A 19,735-nucleotide genomic window follows, 5' to 3' on the forward strand; every position below is an offset into this window, starting at 1 on the left:
CAAGTCATCACCTTGAACTCATGGTGTTCCTCAAACCATTCCTGACCCAGAACACTGCCCAAAGCATCACACTGCCTCCGCTGGCTTGCCTCCTTCCCATAGTGCATCCTGGTGCTATGTGTTCTCCAGGTAAGCGACGCATACGCGCCCAGCCATCCACGTGATGTAAAAGGAAACGTGATTCATCAGACCAGGCCACCTTCTTCTATTGCTCCGTGGTCCAGTTCTGATGCTCACATGCCCAATGTAGGCACATTCAGCAGCGGACAGGGGTCAGCATGGGGACCCTGACTAGTCTGCGGCTACGCAGCCCCATACGCAACAAACTGCAATGCACTGTGTGTTCTGACATCTTTCTATCAGTACCAGCATTACCTTTTTCAGCAATTTGAGCTACAGTAGCTCATCTGTTGGATCGCTCAGATCCTTAAGCTTGCCCATTTTTCCTGCTTCTAATACAAATTTTGAGGACAGAATTTTCACTTGCTCCCTAATATATCCCACACTCTGACACTTGTTATTCACTTCACCTGTCCATAGTCACAATGTTATGTACATTCCACATTAATTAATAATTTTCTGCCCTCTTCTATTTGCCATTGAAGTTGAATCTAATCTAATATTCTGTCTTTATTAGGGATTAATTGGTACGTACAAAAACACACATCTCCACTACAGTGATCAGTCGTTCGCCATCCATCATCCAACTTTTACCATAGCAAAGCTGTTGTGCCAGGTGACCTGTGGCATCTTCACAAATAATCATCAGTCCAGAAAATATGCTGATGAAATTAACGCCAAAAGCCCAAACATATGCAAATCTATCATTTTTCCCTACACAATAGGCCAGTACGAGTTACATTATTTGTATGCATTTTTAATTAGTCAAAACACCTTATCAGCCTCCAAAAATCTATCTATTTCTTATTATTTCAATTCACATGACAGAACGAACATGTGCGGTGGCTGTCAAGAATTGAACCTCAGCATTTTGTGAAGCTTTTCTTGGTCCACCAAATTTTACCTAGCCTCGTACTCGTTTCCTGGCAGTGCCAACCACCCTGGAATCTAGTCTTCCCCCAACCATTTTTCATTGAACTTGCATCTCCGCATCTTGGCTTATCCTTATCTAGAAACTACTTACAACAACAAAAAGATGACACAGCCAGATGTCAACATCTGTAGCTAGATAACATAACCTAAAATGTATAATAATGGCAGAATCTCTCATTGTCTAATACTAAGTTAATCAAACAAATACACGCTAACGTCTTATCTACCATGCCAATGTGCGTGCCAATTTTTCCATCAGCCTTAAACGCACCATCCGCAAATTTAAGACAATTTACGACCTGATTCAATTTTAGGACCTTTTAAGATTTTAAGGAGATGCGGCAACCCTGTTATCCATCCTAACTGACTCTTCTCTAGTTTTGCATTTTGCTAGTGTCTTTGTCACTACTGGTAGCATGAGATATCTGCAATATCTGCAGCCCATTCAGGTTGCACAAGCAGTCCAGCTCCTCCAGGATGGCACATCCATATGTGATGTGACCAGTGATGGTCTGGGTAGGCAAATCCTTGGAGGACTGCACAGCTTGCCAATGGTACCGACTGCTGCTAGGTGCCGGGATGAAATCCTCATACCCATCGCCAGACCTCATGCTGGTGCAGTGGGCCCTGAGTTCCTCCTGGTGCAGGACAATGCCCGGTCTCATATGGCCAGAGTGTGTAGGCATTTGATACACTGCCGATTTTGCAGGTTTTCTTACTTACAAAGCATGTAGAGGTCTGTAATTTTTATCATAGGTACACTTCAACTGTGAGAGACTAAAATCCAGAAAATCACTTTGTATGATTTAAAAATATATATATATTAGCATTTTATTGCATGACATAAGTATTTGATCACCTACCAACCAGTAAGAATTCTGTCTCTCATAGACCTGTTAGTTTTTCTTTAAGAAGCCCTCCTGTTCTCCACTCATTACCTGTATTAACTGCACCTGTTTGAACTTGTTACCTGTATAAAAGACACCTGTCCACACACTCAATCAAACAGACTCCAACCTCTCAACAATGGCCAAGACCAGAGAGCTGTGTAAGGACATCAGGAATAAAATTGTAGACCTGCACAAGGCTGGGACACAAGGCTCCATGCAAGATCTCACCTCGTGGGGCATCAATGATCATGAGGAAAGAGAGAGATCAGCCCAGAACTACACGGCAGGACCTGGTCAATGACCTGAAGAGAGCTGGGACCACAGTCTCAAAGAAAACCATTAGTAACACACTATGCTGTCAGGGATTACAATCCTGCAGCGCACGCAAGGTTCCCCTGCTCAAGCCATCACATGTCCAGGCCCGTCTGACGTTTGCGAATGACCATCTGGATGATCCAGAGGAGGAATGGGAGAAGGTCATGTGGTCTGATGAGACAAAAATAGAGCTTTTTGGTCTAAACTCCACTCGCCGTGTTTGGAGGAAGAACAACCCCAAGAACACCATCCCAACCGTGAAGCATGGAGGTGGAAACATAATTCTTTGGAGATGCTTTTCTGCAAAGGGGACAGGATGACTGCACCGTATTGAGGGGAGGATGGATGGGGCCATGTATCACGAGATCTTGGCCAACAACCTCCTTCCCTCAGTAAGATCATTGAAGATGGGTCGTGGCTGGGTATTCCAGCATGACAATGACCCAAAACACACAGCTAGGGCAACTAAGGAGTGGCTCCGTAAGAAGCATCTCAAGGTACTGGAGTGGCCTAGCCAGTCTCCAGACCTGTACCCAATAGAAAATCTTTGGAGGGAGATGAAAGTCCGTATTGCCCAGCGACAGCCCCAATACCTGAAGGATCTGGAGAAGATCTGTATGGAGGAGTGGGCCAAAATCCCTGCTGCAGTGTGTGCAAACCTGGTCAAGAACTACAGGAAACGTATGATTTCTGTAATTGCAACCAAAGGTTTCTGTACCAAATATACATTTTTGCTTTTCAGATGTATCAAATACTTATGTCATGCAATAAAATGCAAATTAATTACTTAAAAATCATACAATATGATTTTCTGGATTTTCATTTTAGATTCTGTCACTCACAGTTGAAGAGTACCTATGATAAAAAATACAGACTTCTACATGCTTTGTAAGTGGGAAAACCTGCAAAATCGGCAGTGTATCAAATACTTGTTCTCCCCACTGTACTTCAAACAAATCATCAGTCTCTTCAAAACAACCACTTCAACACAGTGCGACCACCTTTGATCCTGAGGGCCTTCTCACCAACCATAAACGTCAGGTTAGTCTTTCACCTCTGTAAAAGGACTTGCTCCATTTTATCCAAGGGTTACACAAAACCAGATTGCACATATGAGACCTTGGTACAGGGGAAAGGCTACAGCAATAACATTTTATGTCAGAGCAGCATACGATGTAAAGCCGGTAAGAACATAACTCTGAATTCAAAGCCAATTTCAGTAGCTCACTTATAAAACGTGTTTTACGAACAGTGTTTTTGTTTATAGCCTGCATCTAGTTTTATTGTCGCAGAGCCAAACTCGGGCTGTCAATCATAAAAACATTATGGGCAGAGGATGATTTGCCTGCAAAGCTGCACTGCTTTGCTCAGTGCCTCCTTGCCCTGGGATAATTGAAAATCTCTCTAAGCTGTGAATGTGATCGTGCCACAGCACACTCACTATGCAAAGTGGTTTGGCTTAAATCTTAAACACACACCCTCATAAGTACATGACACACACACACATAAACAAACAAACAAACAAAAAACTGAACTCAAACAAAAACAAAAAAACAACTCTAAGAGCTTGTACAGGAGATTGTGGCAGGTTATAGCATATTTGCATTATAAACAGTCATCAGACATCTTGACACCACCCGGGCTTGGAGAACATCTTGCTGGGGTTATCAGTGGTTGTGTTTTGGATAAATAAAATGAATATTATGGTGTGTGAAAACTAACTGTAGTAACTGAATTTTTTTTTAAAACTGTAAATTGCAGTACAAAAACAAGCATGTGGGTTCGCATCCGCATGCTAACGAGACAAGTGAACAACAGAACTGAGTAACCTGACGATTAAATAGTCAGAATGAATCTGATATTGTGATAGTCAGATTCAATCCCCGATGTCATCAGGTAAGTCACCAACCAAAGACCACTTGGGTTTCCTCTCTAAATTGGTTATTCTAATTTGTTTTATCTCACCTTTTATTTATTTAACCCAACCCCCAGGACAGTTAAATGCAGCTGCTCAACTTTTAACCAGCCAAAAGTAGCATTATGCCTTCTCATTGCAGTTCCTGTACTCATTCTATAAAAGGTTATTCAAGTGTAGAAAATGATTTAATAGCATTTCCCAGCAATCATACATTGATTGCAAGGGACAGGGCTGCTGACAGAGGCCAAACATGCCGGTTGAAAATTGGCAAGTAAAGAGAGTGTGGGGAGATTGTCAACCACATTAGCACTAATGATGATGGCATCAGTCAGAGATCACCAAGCAGCATAGCTTCAACGTGTCAACTAGCTAGTAAGATGTGTCAGCATCGAATGATTGCCTCTGGCCTATTCCCAGTTAGGGGTAGTGATGAGATTCTCTGCAGACTCAAGCAACTGAATCACTAGCTGAATTTCTGTCTGTCTGTCCATCCCAGAAGATAGAATTTGTAAATAATTGTCCCTATTCTGGGGTTCACCCATGACAAAAGCCAAGCCTGACCTGCTAAAGACTGACAAATTCCATCGAAGCTGGAGTGGTATTCTCCTTTCATTCTTTAACAGACAGGAGTTAAACTCCTCTACCCTCAACAAGAGATATGGCAGGCCAGGCAAAAAGCTGTTACTCAGGCTGCCAGCTTAGTGGAGCCACCCCTAAAATAGTCACTTTTATCAGCTCCGTTTTCCCCATTGAGACTGCAACTGTGCCTCAATCTAGGCTGAGCAAAGCTAAATGGGATGTTGTTTGAAACAGCAGCTTTACTAGAAGAGACCTCCCCCATTACTGTAATTAATGAAAAACGCTGTGATAACACCTCACATCTCAGTTGGACTACTTAATGTTAGATCACTTACTTTTAAGTGATCTAACATTTTACATTTCATTGGTATTGTTCACCCCTGAGTTTCATGGTCATGTCTAATACCACTCGCATGCCCTGGATCTTCTGAAGTGTATCCCCAGCTAGCTTTGCAGTGTAGACTTGCATATTCCAGGGCTGACACAAATCAGAGCTTTTGGTATTAATCAGAGCTAAGGTAAACAATAACAACTTTCATGTTTTAAACCATGGTAAATCATAGTAAATTTAATAAACAACATATCTAATGTAACCTGCTCAACATCAGAGCTTCATGCTTAGTCCCCTTCTATACCACTTGTTCACCCAGGACTGTATTGCGCTTAATGTAGGACTCATAATCAAATGTGCTGATGACAAAACAGTGGCTGATCACTAATGACGAGACATCCAAAAGGAGGTCAGTGTGGTGCCAGGACAATAAGACAATGTCAACAAGACAAAGCAGCTGATTGTGGTCTTCAGGAAAGGGGATGAGAACATCTCAGTCCACATCGACAGGGATGACGTGGAGAGGGGTGAGGGCATAGAATTGATTGGTGTTTACACTGTCAACAAGCTAACATGGTTGGACGGCGCCATTGCGTATCGCAATGCATGTAGTATAGCAGCTGTCATTGGTTTCAAAAGTGGCATTCCTTAAAGGCTGATGGAAACGTCAAATGCTTGACGGCTCTAGTGTAGCTTCAGCCTTAGGAGGCTAAAAATATCTGATCCTCGAAAAGCACCGTTGAGTGCGTCTTGACAGGCTGCATCACCACTTGGTGCGGTTACGGACCTCGATCGCAAAGCGCTTAACAGGGTGTTTATTTTTTTCTCACAAATATTTTCCAACATCAAAACATAGTCGCTTAGCATTAACTGATTTTGAATGTCAGTTTTTTTTTTTTTATAAAATATAAAACATATTTGCCATTTGTAATTCAGTTAAATAAGAGCTATGGTCAAGGATTTGAATACTTTTGCAAGGCACAGTATATTCAGTTTTCATTCCTGTTCTTTTTACTTCCTTAAGTGAACATTTAATTTAGGGCCTGTAATTACACTCTATGGCCAAAAGTATTCAGACACCCCTACTAATTATTGAGTTCTGGTGTTTCAGCCACACCCATTGCTCACAGGTGCATAGAATCCAGCACATAGCCATGAAATCTCCTTAGACAAACATTGACAGTACGAGCCATACTAAAGAGCTCAGTGAATATTAATGTGGCACTGTTATAGGATGCCACATTTGCCACAAATACGTTTTTGTCCTACTAGATCTGCCCCGATCAACTGTTAGCTCTATAATTGTGAAGCGGAAGCACCTAGGAGCAACAATACCCCAGCTACAAAGTGGTAGACCACAAAATTCACAAATTGGGACCGCTTAGCATGTAAAATTTGCCTATCATCTGTTGCATCATTCACCACTGAGTTCCAAACTACCTCTAGAAGCAACATCAGCACAAGAACTGTTCGTTTGGGAGCATTTGACGAAATGGGTTTCCATGTTCGAACAGCTGTAAGCAAGCCTCACATCAACATGCACAATGCCAAGTGCATGTAGTGGTGTAAAGCACATCACCATTGGACTCACACAGTGGAAACATGTTCTCTGGAGTGATCACAGTTCACTGTCTAGCAGTCTGATGGACAAATCTAGGCATGGTGGATGCTAGGAGAACGCTACCTACCGGAATGCATAGTACCTACTGTAAAATTTGGTGGAGGAGGGATAATGGTCTGGGGCTGTGTTTCAGGGTTGGGCTAGTCCCCTTAGTTCCAGTGAAGGTTCATCTTAATGCTACAGGATACAAAGCCATTTTAGGCAATTGGGTGCTTCCAACTTTGTGACAACAGTTCTGGAAAGGCCCTTTCCTGTTCCAGCATGACTGTGCCCCTGTGCTCAAAGTGGGGTCCATAAAGACATGGTTCAACAAGGTTGGTGTGAAGGAACTCAAGTGGCGTGCACAGAGCCCTGACCTCATCCCCATGAAATACCCTTGGGATGAATTGTAACGGCGACTTCTCATCCTACATCAGTGTCTGACCTCACAAATGCTCTTTTGGCTGAATGGGCATAAATTCCCACAGACACTCCAAGATCTTGTGGAAGCCTTCCCAGAGGAATAGCGGCTGTTATAGCTGAAAAGGGGACCAACTCTGTATTAATGACCATGGTTTTGGAATGGGATGTCCAACAAGCTCATGTAGGCTGTATGGTCAGGTGTCCACATACTTTTGGCCATATAGTGTTTTTTAATGTTAGTTGACACCTGTTGTTAATGAATACTAAAGAGTCTATTCATGAGTTTGTAGCTCAAATCCTTCAGTTGTAGTGCATGTTTGAGTAACAAGACTACAGGTGTAAAAGACACTTAATAAATGTGCTCCAACTGCTCAACTAACTAGATGGCTAGGCAAGATGGCTGGCTAAATAAGTAGTGCATACACACTCACACGCACACACACACACACACACAAAATGGTTTAGGTAATCTAATGATTCTGTTAATCAAATGAATTTAATATAACACAAATGCCCTGAATTTACTTCCATCCCTCACGCTGTTCATTAGCCAGCTGAAACAAACAGCACAGAAAAAAGAAATTGAGCTCAATTAAGACAAAATAAATGCTTTTTTAGCACATGAGTCTGGAATATTTTTAGCTCTGATTCAGGCCCCTGCCCACCTGACAATGACTAAGCAGCATACTTGCCAGGAGGAAAGCTGTTTATATTCTGAGACTTAACAGAAGAAACAACACTGTCCTGTCAGTGCAGAAGAAGGGGTCTCTCTTTTCATTTATTATCTCTATGGAGGTATATGGACAAAGACAATGCTTGAAGGAGCATCCTGGGTGAAAGGCACAACTGTGCTGTCTACCCATGATGCCTCACTCCTAATTGGCTCCAGAACAACAACAACATGATCCAGTAAATAATGTCTGTACTGTATGTCTCTGGGTGGTATTGATAAAGCCACATCTGATACCTCACATGGATTAATAGACTGGACTCATCTCAACTCTGTCTGGGATGAATCATTGAATATGGCTTAGGTATCGGCTGACAATTTGCTACAGAAACAGACTTATATCATATTATCATGTTAGCCTTATATCATATAGAATTTGCGGAAGTGCTGGTCAATATATGTGATTGAGAAACACAGCGATGTACTGCAGTACTTGATTTCCAATAATTTGTGCAACAGATTGAACAACACAACATCCAGAGATGTTGTGGGGCTGTCTTGGTTGACACGCCTGTGCAACATCGCGTGGCGGTCGGGGACAGTGCCTCTTGGATGGCAGACCGGGGTGGTGGTCCCTCTTTTTAAGAAGGGGGACCGGAGGGTGTGTTCCAACTATAGGGGGATCACACTTCTCAGCCTCCCCGGGAAAGTCTATGCCAGGGTTCTGGAGAGGAGAATACGGCCGATAGTAGAACCTCGGATTCAGGAGGAACAGTGTGGTTTTCGTCCGGGCCGTGGAACACTGGACCAGCTCTATACCCTCTACGGGGTGTTGGAGGGTTCATGGGAGTTTGCCCAACCAATCCACATGTGTTTTGTGGATTTGGAGAAAGCATTCGACTGTGTCCCTCGCGGCATCTTGTGGAGGGTGCTTGGGGAATATGGGGTCCTGGGTCCTTTGCTAAGGGCTGTCAGGTCCCTGTACAACCGAAGCAGGAGCTTGGTCCGCATTGCCGGCAGTAAGTCAGACTTGTTCCCAGTGCATGTTGGACTCCGGCAGGGCTGCCCTTTGTCACCGGTTCTGTTCGTAATTTTTATGGACAGAATTTCTAGGCGCAGCCAGGGGCCGGAGGGTGTCAGGTTTGGGGACCACACAATTTCGTCTCTGCTCTTTGCAGATGATGTTGTCGTGTTGGCCCCTTCTAACCAGGACCTTCAGCATGCACTGGGACGGTTTGCAGCCGAGTGTGAAGCGGTGGGGATGAAAATCAGTACCTCCAAATCTGAGGCCATGGTCCTCAGTCGGAAAAGGGTGGCTTGCCCACTTCAGGTTGGTGGAGAGTGCCTGCCTCAAGTGGAGGAGTTTAAGTATCTAGGGGTCTTGTTCACGAGTGAGGGAAGGATGGAACGGGAGATTGACAGACGGATCGGTACAGCTTCTGCAGTAATGCAGTCGATGTATCGGTCTGTCGTGGTGAAGAAAGAGCTGAGCCGCAAGGCGAAGCTCTCGATTTACCAGTCAATCTACGTTCCTACTCTCACCTATGGTCATGAGCTTTGGGTCATGACCGAAAGGACAAGATCCCGGATACAGGCGGCCGAAATGAGCTTTCTCCGCAGGGTGGCCGGGCGATCCCTTAGAGATAGGGTGAGAAGCTCGGTCACCCGGGAGGAGCTCAGAGTAGAGCCGCTGCTCCTCCACATCGAGAGGGGTCAGCTGAGGTGGCTTGGGCATCTTTTTCGGATGCCTCCGGAACGCCTTCCTGGGAAGGTGTTCCGGTCCCGTCCCACCGGGAAGAGACCCCGGGGAAGACCTAGGACACGCTGGAGGGACTATGTCTCCCGGCTGGCCTGGGAACGCCTCGGTGTCCCCCCGGAAGAGCTAGAGGAAGTGTCTGGGGAGAGGGAAGTCTGGGCATCCCTGCTTAGACTGCTGCCCCCGCGACCCGGCCCCGGATAAGCGGGAGAAGATGGATGGATGGAGATTGAACAACAAAAAAGACATAAAAAGAAAAAGCAAACTGATATCTATAGGTTGATAGATATTGAGCATGAAAGTAATTGAATTAAGCTTGACACAATGTATGAGAGTACTAACTATCTCTGTATGGAGGACACTAGGTAGGAAATGTGATGTCCCATTACTGATGGGTCCCAAACACCCTGTCCATACCACCTGCTAGGAACTGTGTATGTGACTGTCATAGGACTCTCTGAATAGACCCTTGGGTCATAGGTTGGAATACGCCATACAAGGGTATTTTGTAGGACTTATAATAGTCTGTGTAATGGTTGGCTATGAACACTGACCACCTCCTATGTGTCCTGGTATAAATGACTGTGTTTACGTTGTAAGCATTTGGAGAGAACAATGAAAGAACTATGGAAGGTTATCATCGTAAACCTCATGCTGAATAAAGGCTCTCCCCTGACTTCTGGTTGCATTTATTTTGTTCATGGATCAAACTTGGACAGAATCTGACAAGGTTAACTTGAAGACAGATCGATGATATTACTACAGTATCACACACTTCATGGATTTCATTTTTGGCATTCATAATAATGTAAATGTTCTTTTGATTCATTATCCCTTTATGATTAAACTTTGTGATTGCATCACCCATGTATGATAGGCTACCCCACACTGAACTCCTCATTAGCCAGCTCTGTGAGTCGCTATGCAAAGAAACCAGAGGCTATTAGACCCTGGTGAATACCAGACTGGAGATGAGAGGCTCCCATTCGATGAGAATGACAGCTTAGCTTCCACATCCTAGCAACCGCAGATGGTGGGCCTGATAGGCTGCCCTCTCTCCTGCTTGTTGAATGTCCCCTAACTAACTCACATTAAAATAGAAGGCTAACCTCAGTATTAATTGGAAATAACTATAACAATACTGCCAGGAGAAACCCATTTAGAAGCTACCTAACATACGTATGGTGAAAATATAGCTGATCTTAAGTGAGCATTTTCGTTTTCAATTTCAACATGTCAGTTCCCAATCTTGGTACTGTGGTGTTAATGGACCATCGACCGTAACAGCGTTGGTAGAGGGACAAACGCCCCATTGAGGACTACCAGGCCCGGTGATGCAAAATGGGGCCCTTGAACGCAGCCCAGTTGCTGCCTCTAAATGCAGCTCGGCTGCCACCCCTTGACGAGGCACACCTGCCCCCAATCAGGCCTGGTCAGAGGGAACTAAAAGAGCCACTAGGGAAGCAGATGTGGGCAGCAGAAAATGGAAAAAGTTTATTGAGTGGGATGCTGGGCCCTGCACCTGGCGGTTTTGGTCGTTTGCAGTATTGCTTTGATTTAGTTTGCTCGTTAATAAAAGCCCCGAGCCCAGTACACTGGCACTGTGTCCGTTCCCTGTCTCGCATCGTTACAGTACAAAATGTTGCCTTTTATACACAAGCTGTGCTGTTATAGCTGCCTGTCAGAAATGTTTGCAGGATCCACCTTTATACCTGTATGTTTAAATCTAAACTGTTTTTGTATACATGCAAGATCACTTTCTACAGGTGTGAGGCCTTACAGTAGCTACTGAGAGAAAATGCATGCCAATTTCTCAGGTTTAAAACCTTGTTTCCTGTCTGCTCGGCCTAGTATGGAGATTAAAAGTACAGAAACATTACCTTGTTATTCTTATCACTCAGGCAAAGCACTGCATAGCAACACTGCTCTCTTATTGGCACATTCAATAGTAAGTGGGTATTTGTAATCCTTTAAAATCCTTTGCCAGTAACACCAGAAATAAATAGAAGACGGAACTTACGGAGTGCATCGCTATTTGCAGAAAATTCAATGCACTCTATAGATTGGGAATGGTGTTCCATCAGTGTATGAGCGATACGGTAGGAAATGCAAATACCACCACTGGTGCCACATTCATCAAATGGATTTTGTTTTCATCCCAGGGGACCCAGTAAATTATTGCTCTGAACAGGTTAGCCTTATATCATATTCTGTATATGTTCATAGACCAATACCAGTTGGCTTTTCTTTCTCCACACCAAATATTACTGTTCTTTGTTGTCACATCTTGCTTATGATTTTATGTGAAGCTGCAGAGAAATATTAAAGATACATGTACAGTCATACATTTGTGGTCCTTCTCTCTAAATTGTAAAACAGTGTGTGTGCATGGAAAGATAAAAAGAATAGTTGTATGAACCAAAAACTAACCTCTCACATCAAACCAGAGATAATAGGCATGCTGTCACATAACGATGTATACTATAGAGATAGATAAAGATCGCTACTTAGATTTGGTAAATTTTTGCCTGAACATTGCAATTTAGGGTTTCCATCATTTTGAAGAAGACCATCCAGGCTACCACCCACGTAATTATACTGAGTAGATATTAATTGCATGCAGCTATCTATAAATTGTCAATCTTGGCGTACACTTTCAAAAAACACTCCAGGGTGTATTCATTCCATCAAACTAGAACTATAAAGGACCAAAAATATATATCTTGGTCGACCATTTTAAAATCTGTATTTTCCAAATAATAGATAGACCTTATGTTTGAATAAAATAAACTATATGAACTGAGCTTGCCTGATACTTTTAAACAGAATCGTGAAATTATTAGTTACATTATTATTAGCATTATATTAGTAGCCAGAAATCAAGATAACAAGACCAGACTCTTCACAGAATCTGTCGTTACGCTCTTGAAATTTCCATTTGTCACATGGAAACACACACACCACACTCGCTGTTCAAATATAGCCTATGATTAGGTTGATACAAACAGTTCCTTTTAATTACACAAGGCGTGTTTCAGACATGCATGTCCTGAACTGAAATATGTTAAACAGCTAATATTATCAAGGGACATCACATCACTTTGGAGTCCAAACCGAGCAGAATCATCACACAGTGTATCTGTATGCAAGGGAGGTTATAGGATTGGATGTAAAGATGGACATTACTGCATTCTGCTCTGCACACCACCACTTTGGAGGGGGATAATTGTGGCCAACTGGTTAGGCCTCCTTTCTTCCTCATGAATATGATGAAATATTCACCAGAATATGTAAAAAAAATCTTCCTCCCTTAATATTAAATGCATTGCAAATTGTCCATTGACATAGCAAGTATGAACCTTCTCCATGAAATTGTATATCCTATTAATGTTCTGATAAAGATATATCTATAGTAAATTGCTAAATGGTACATCATTTTAAAGTCAGGTCAAACTGGGGAAACATGCAAGCACATTCTGGACAATAATCTGGATAGGCAGACTGAGTTTGCATCACAACTGTTTGGTTCTGAACAAGCAAATACAAGAAATATTTTCAATAAATCACCATTTCAGTTATGTATTACATCATTTAATAGTTTATCCTCAAAACATCTCAAAACCATCTTGTGACTGTATTGTGACAGCATTCCCCACAATGAATAAATACACAACTATGGGCACAAATCAAACAGGTGTCTTGGAAGAAAGTACAGAATTTCAATTGTGCAAGGACCAAGCAATCAACCAGTTGATTAAATGGGTTGAACACTACACCACACTTCAGGTTTTGCAACATAGAAAACATTTTACAACAACAAAAACATATGACCTTACCTCACACAGGAAGTGCCACTGAGGCTAATCCAGACACTCACATCTGGACTATTGCAAATTAATTTTGGTAGGGGCCTCTGCTTGTGCCAACAAACCCATGGAACTCATCCATATGCCGCAGCGTGACTGGTGATGAACCTTCCCGAAGTATCCCATGTCACTCCGCTCCTGTACCTCTCTAACTTCAGGTAAGTCTCAATCCTTACCCAAGGTTTCCATTCCACCACGCTGGTATATGGCAGCTCCTGTTAAGCTTAGCCAAAACTCTTCTCTGTCCTCAAACCCCCGTGGTGGAACCAGCTTCCCCTTGAAGCATGTTTATTACAGTAAAGTTTAATAACAGAAATAAATAAAAGAAATAGGCATGATTTTAAATATATGGAAACACTGGGTAGTTAGTTTAATTATGTTTGTCATTTATACTGTATTTCAATGCATTAGGCAGCAATTAAACATGAACCCCGTCCACAACACACATGCTGCAGGTTGCCAAAAACAGCTTTCGATTGAGATGATCAACACCCTTGGAAGAAACGGTGCCTTTTTCTTTGCATTTGAAATGAGCAACATCCTATCTACAGTCACACATCAGAGGAAGTGCAAAACAGCCTCCATCCAGCCACATCCAACCATCCACACTTTAAATAGAATAAAGGAAAGTGTAAACGGTTTATTTCATTAACGCCATTGTAATTGGACCAATCAGGGAAACATGTAGGAATCTCGACGACTGAGGCATAGTGAAAAGAAAATCAATTGCAATGAACCTGATTTGTTGACTTCGTGTTGCCATTGTAATGTCTTGGCATTACATAGAGTGAAATGTACGAGGAAAAGAACACATTTTTATTTTGTACTGTTCCTGCCCTGCCAAACCATGTAGAATGTATTTAATTTTTTTAGATGTGACAACATTGTGATTTTAGAATTGTGGCTATACGTCTGTCCTTTTCCAGCACCATTGGCCTTGGCCTTAATAAAAAAACAGAGCCAACAGAGCTTCAGTGTGAACCATGTGAATAGGAATAAGAACATCGGTCCACTGGCCCAATGCACAATTATGCCGGCAATCTTTAGATGATAACAGGGGTGTAACGGTATGCAGAGGTCACGGTTTGGTACGTACCGACATTTTTAAGTCACTGTTCGGTATTTCGGTACAATGGAGAAATACATGAAAAAATTACATTTATTTTAATTTATTACGAAGTTATAATCTTTGCCCATTGCCACAAAAACCGTTGCCCATTGCCACAGTTAAAGCATGCACTAGGTGGGATTTTTTTTTGTAAAAAAACAATTACAGCATTTTGCAATTACTCACCGCTCAGAAAGCGGTTCCGCGCCAATGCCCGATAGAGAATGAAGTTCCGATATAAAATTAATTACCTGTTCCAAAAAAAGCGCTATAGAGTTCGACATTTTTCTTAGCCTTGCTAACCTTAGCTTATGGTTCCTGTTTGCTAGCTATAGTGAGCTATCTCACTGGATCTTTTTGGCCTTTCGCTTGATTTGCTCATCGCTACAGCCGCTTGTGGGCATGTACACTTTGTTGTGTTTATCAATTCCAGGAGTTCACGTTTACTAGCTCCTGTAGCTAGCTAGTTAGTACATCTATAGCAGTACTATGATGTAAATCCACACAGGTAGGATACCCGATAACTCGGTTAATACAATTGGAATTGCTCTAGGATATACCTGCTGCAGGTAGGAGTTGGCTATATAGCTAATGTTTGTGTATTTTGATTACGATGTAGCTTTGTAATACCAAAGGAAATGTCTTCCCGCATATTAGTAGTATTACAACCCAATGATACGAATTAGAAAATGTTCGTCCATTTTGCTATTGGAAAGATTGTACTCTAGGAACTGTTGTAAAGGGAACCAGTGGGAAGTGTACCAGACATGCCATTTCTGATTGGCTGTTGCCCACCGCCGGCAAGCGAAGTTGCATGTTCTAGACTACTTCAGTTGCTAAGTTACGGCTCCAAGATCCGTCCCCGGGGAAAAACTCGTTTAGCTTTCGCACACAAAAAAGTAATGTGTGTGGTTAAAACGAGAATATATTCATTAGGATCACAACGCATACCGAACAGAACGTCCTGTACCGAACGGTACGGATACGTGTACCGTTACACCCCTAGATGATAAGCTTGTTGTTTTCACTGTCGGATCAGGTAGCCTTCACAGGACCCCAGACCTAAGAGATCCCTTTGGTTTTCTCTCTTTGAGAGGGAAGTGCATGAGGACATATTCCTGTGAGAGGATGTGGCTGCCATTATCTTTGTCACCTGACACAGGGGGCACACAAACCTCCCATGATGGATCTCTGGCTTCTCCTTTTGTTTCTTGAAGGTAAACATGAGAACAGTCATTTGCTTGTCCTCTAGGAAAATCTAGCCATTTCATCTCTGAGCAACATGTCAATCCTGATAACTGGATACATTTGAGAACCACAAAAAGGTCATAAATGAATAATGCAGCTGTCAGTTTAGCTCAGTTTGGTGGCTTTCATCAGTAGAATAAACTGCTTTTATTCTCATCTCCCTGGCACCAGGTATCAGAGTAAGAAGCCTCACACCAATTCTGTTTTGTTCATGCCTTTTGGTCATGTATGGCTCCTATTCAGCAGATAGGCAACCATTATACTCTTTTATTAACACCAAAACGCAATCCGCCGCCCTCAATAAATTATTTAAGTTTGATCAACCTGATCCAAAACAAGGAGGGACATACCTGACTTTGTCCAAAGGAGAATGTTAGACCAACATTTCTACAACGTCGAGCAAATGGGACAAAAATAAAGAAGAACTTGAATGTGTCCAAAACCCCCTCTTATTTTAGAACAAACAGTTGCAAAAACATAATTGGCAGGAAGAAAACCACAAAGACAAAATCATTTATTTTGTCCAGAAGTGGCCACTCCCAATGCAGGAGATGGCTCAGAGCAAGACACCTCAATGGCAACATTGTTTGGGCCCTGCCCCAACAAAAAGAAAATGCCAGTGAGATGTTTCACTTTGGGGCACCTCCCCTCACAAGACTGGACAAATAAGTATAATAGCTACAGCAGAACAGCTACCCCCAGATTGAAAATGATTGGGGTTTTGCCTCAAAAGCAGCATACTACACAGTCTGGCAGAGTACAACAATCTCCAAGTTGTTGCTTTCTCTTAGTGTGTCCATCCCTGATACTCAACATCAGAAAAATAGAAATGTCCCTGATATTTTTAAATGTGTTCTATTTTACCAGCACAAATCGGCACTGCTCTTGTATTATGTATTCTAGTACTTGTTTGAGTGTATTGATATCCATTACATCCATAGCGATTGTGGATGTGATAGACAATACATGTATCATGTCTTAGCTCCAGACTGTTGCAAATGAACCAGATTTTGTGTGCTTATTCTGGGATGTATACATGAGAATTTTACTAAAGCAATTCTCTTGAAACTTACATTATGTGCTGAAATGCATTTCTTATAACTGGCTATTTCCGACTCTAACATCCATAACAGAAGGTGTAATATCTAAAACAGCAAATAATGAAATAATAATTGAAGAAAAACATGACATTGCAATCCTTCTTCTGACCTTAGACTTCCAAGTGCTTATACATTCAGTCTTCCCAAAAGTCTTGTCCAATTCATTGCCCATTGCGCACGACACAGCCACACGACACACTGCATTTTATTAAATATTCCATAAAAGGAAATAGGTGAGCACAGTAGGACAAATGTTCAAGCTGACGTTTGAGACCAAATTTACTTAGAAAAGCTCATCATAGCTTCCAACATGTACTGGCTCTTAAATTATATTATTATAAACAATGTTTTATGGAGCCGGGTTAATTTACTTTGAGCACCCAGAGCAGTGCCTAAGGCCTGCTCTGTGAGAGATGAGAGGGATTTCCAACCGCTCAACCCTAGTCACAAACTCTGCTAGGGGCACAGACATCAAAGTTTCATTGATATTTTGTCCATTCCAGAGACATCAAAGTTGTGATTTGTGGGAAATGTCACATCCATAATGCCTCACGTTTGTGAGCTAGCATACAGTGCCCTAAAAATATATTGGCACTCTAGATAAATATGAACAAAAAAGCCTGTGAAAAAGTGTAATTATCGTTCATCAGCTTGATGTTACACAAAAAAAATCTAACTTTTAATTGAAGGAAAATTATTGAAAGAAAAGAGAAATCATCAATAAATAGTTATTTAATTAAAACATATTTAATCTGCAACTGTGGTCCTTCTTGATTTTATGTCGCTTGAACCATCCTTTTCACTGTGTCTGCTTGCAAAATACAAATGCCTTCTCTTCTAGGCAAATTCAGCACCATGTTCATCACAGGTCTAGCTTTACATTTCTTAGTTATTGCCCTAATAGTGGAAACAAGTATATTCAGGCTTGTAGCGATCTTCTATAGCGATTTGCAGATTTTGGGTCTCATTTCATTTGCCGTATTAATAGATATCTAGCTGTGTTTAGCCTGTGCGTCATCACATATTTCTACCCCAGTTCAATAAGATGTCATGAGAACATAAGGCATGTATGTATTTGAATACATTTGTTATTTCTTGATGATGAGTGAATTTGTATTTTTATGTTTCACTAAATTAAAGGTTATATTAATATAATTATTTAAGTGTTTGATAAAACTGATAAACAACAATGACATTTTCTCTATCATTTTTACCATATTTACCTAGGGTGCCATATTTAGCTAGGGTGTCAGTAATTCTGGAGGGCAATGTGGTAAACTGTTTCTGGAGGTGCAACATTTTTTAAATTTCCAGCACAAAATGCACTACAGACACGACTACAGTTAAATAAGCATTAATGTTGTAGTATTAAGCTATTCTGCAGTTTTCCGTAAAATACTGCATTCAAAATATTTAAGCTGATTTTAGTTAAATGCAAAACTTTTGGAAGAGGATAACAAATAACAACGAAAGGAGGTTGAAATGGGAGGATGTGTACTTAAGTGAAAAATCACGACCTCTAGCGACAAAAATACCAAAACAATTTGACTAATAAACTTTACAATAAATTCTGGCACACCAAATCAAAGAATTGTCAATTGAGCATTAATTAGGTAGCATCAGACAGAGAAACTAAAATAATGCAGTGAACATTAAATAGAGTTTTGCAAACATAATTTAGTAAATTAGTGAACATAATTTCCACCAAATTATTGCACCTTTAATTATGCTACTATCATGAGAGAGAGAGAGGTGGAGGAGCTTCCATTGTAGTCATATGATTTGAACAGTATTAGAGATGGGCGGCCTTGAACAATACAAATTACAGCCATGCAGAAAAAAGTGCAGACATGGACTACACTAGAAAGACAATAGGCAAACCGAATGTATACAGTTGAACACAACGGCCCTACACACATAAATGTAAAAAAAAGAGCATAGCTAGGACGTTATTGACAAGCCCTTTGTCTGTTCAGACATTTATTATATATACATTTTCCTACACAACAGGCATACGACAACTGCAAAAGCGTGCCAGAAAACGCGCGTGGTTTCGTATCCAAAACCACTGGTAGGCTAGAGGAGCAACTTCTTATACTCACGGTGGCTGGCGGCGGATGCAGTGCTGGAGGCGCTCAAAACAAAGACAAAGAAGATATATAACCGTGACAACTTTCGCAATTCCATCCTCCCTACTGTGATGTATCCTTATTTTGAAAGAAGATTGTAAATTTCATGGAAGCGATGATTCCAAAGTATTTCCAGCGAGATCACAATACAGCAATGTGCTATAGAAGCCTAGTGCAGAAGTAAACCACTCCCCCGTCAACAGTCCTTCACAGATGCGCAACCCGAAGAATATAAATATATAAATCGCTCTCTACCTTTCTCTAGTCTAATATTCGATGTATAAAAACACTGAAACGGCTTAATTCAATAACATTAGTATTGCAATATTTACACAATAGGGACTCTCTTTCAAGCATGCTTTCACTTTTCAAAGCTCTTTCTAAATGTGTGGGCACAGGTTGAATATTGTAAAAATAAAAAATAAAGATACTGCATAAACATTGATATGGTGGGTTTGAATAAATGCCAGCCTTTGATGAGATTCCCCCCAAGGTCAAGCTGTGATTCACATAAAGTGTTTCTCCAACTGAAAACCGGTCAGTTTGTATATACAGTTATAGTGCACCTACCAGTAATTGCACCTTCCACTACATAGTCATTGCCTGGAATCAACTACTTGCATATAGATGATAATTATAAACCCAAAGACCCATTCTCCAATTATCATACTGGGCTTGTTTGAGCAGATAACTTTGGTCTAAATGTGTGGTTTTTAGAGTGATGAATTGTATCTTATAGTAACTAGCGC

At 41.5% G+C, this 19,735-nt stretch overlaps 1 protein-coding gene across 2 annotated transcripts in view; it reads right to left on the minus strand.

The window, feature by feature from the left end:
- Positions 1–19,169, minus strand: part of LOC105016258 (contactin-associated protein-like 5) — a 68,446-nt gene extending 49,277 nt beyond the window's left edge. For both annotated transcript variants that reach the window (XM_029113667.2, XM_029113666.2), the window contains exon 1: positions 18,960–19,169. In XM_029113667.2, the coding sequence (XP_028969500.2) occupies positions 18,960–19,044 (85 nt within the window). In that variant the 5' untranslated portion in view covers positions 19,045–19,169. The remainder of the gene's footprint in view (positions 1–18,959) is intronic.
- Positions 19,170–19,735: the final 566 nt, after the last annotated feature.

The sequence above is a fragment of the Esox lucius genome, chromosome 16 (assembly GCF_011004845.1).
Source record: "Esox lucius isolate fEsoLuc1 chromosome 16, fEsoLuc1.pri, whole genome shotgun sequence".
In the NCBI taxonomy this organism is placed as follows: Eukaryota; Metazoa; Chordata; class Actinopteri; order Esociformes; family Esocidae; genus Esox; species Esox lucius.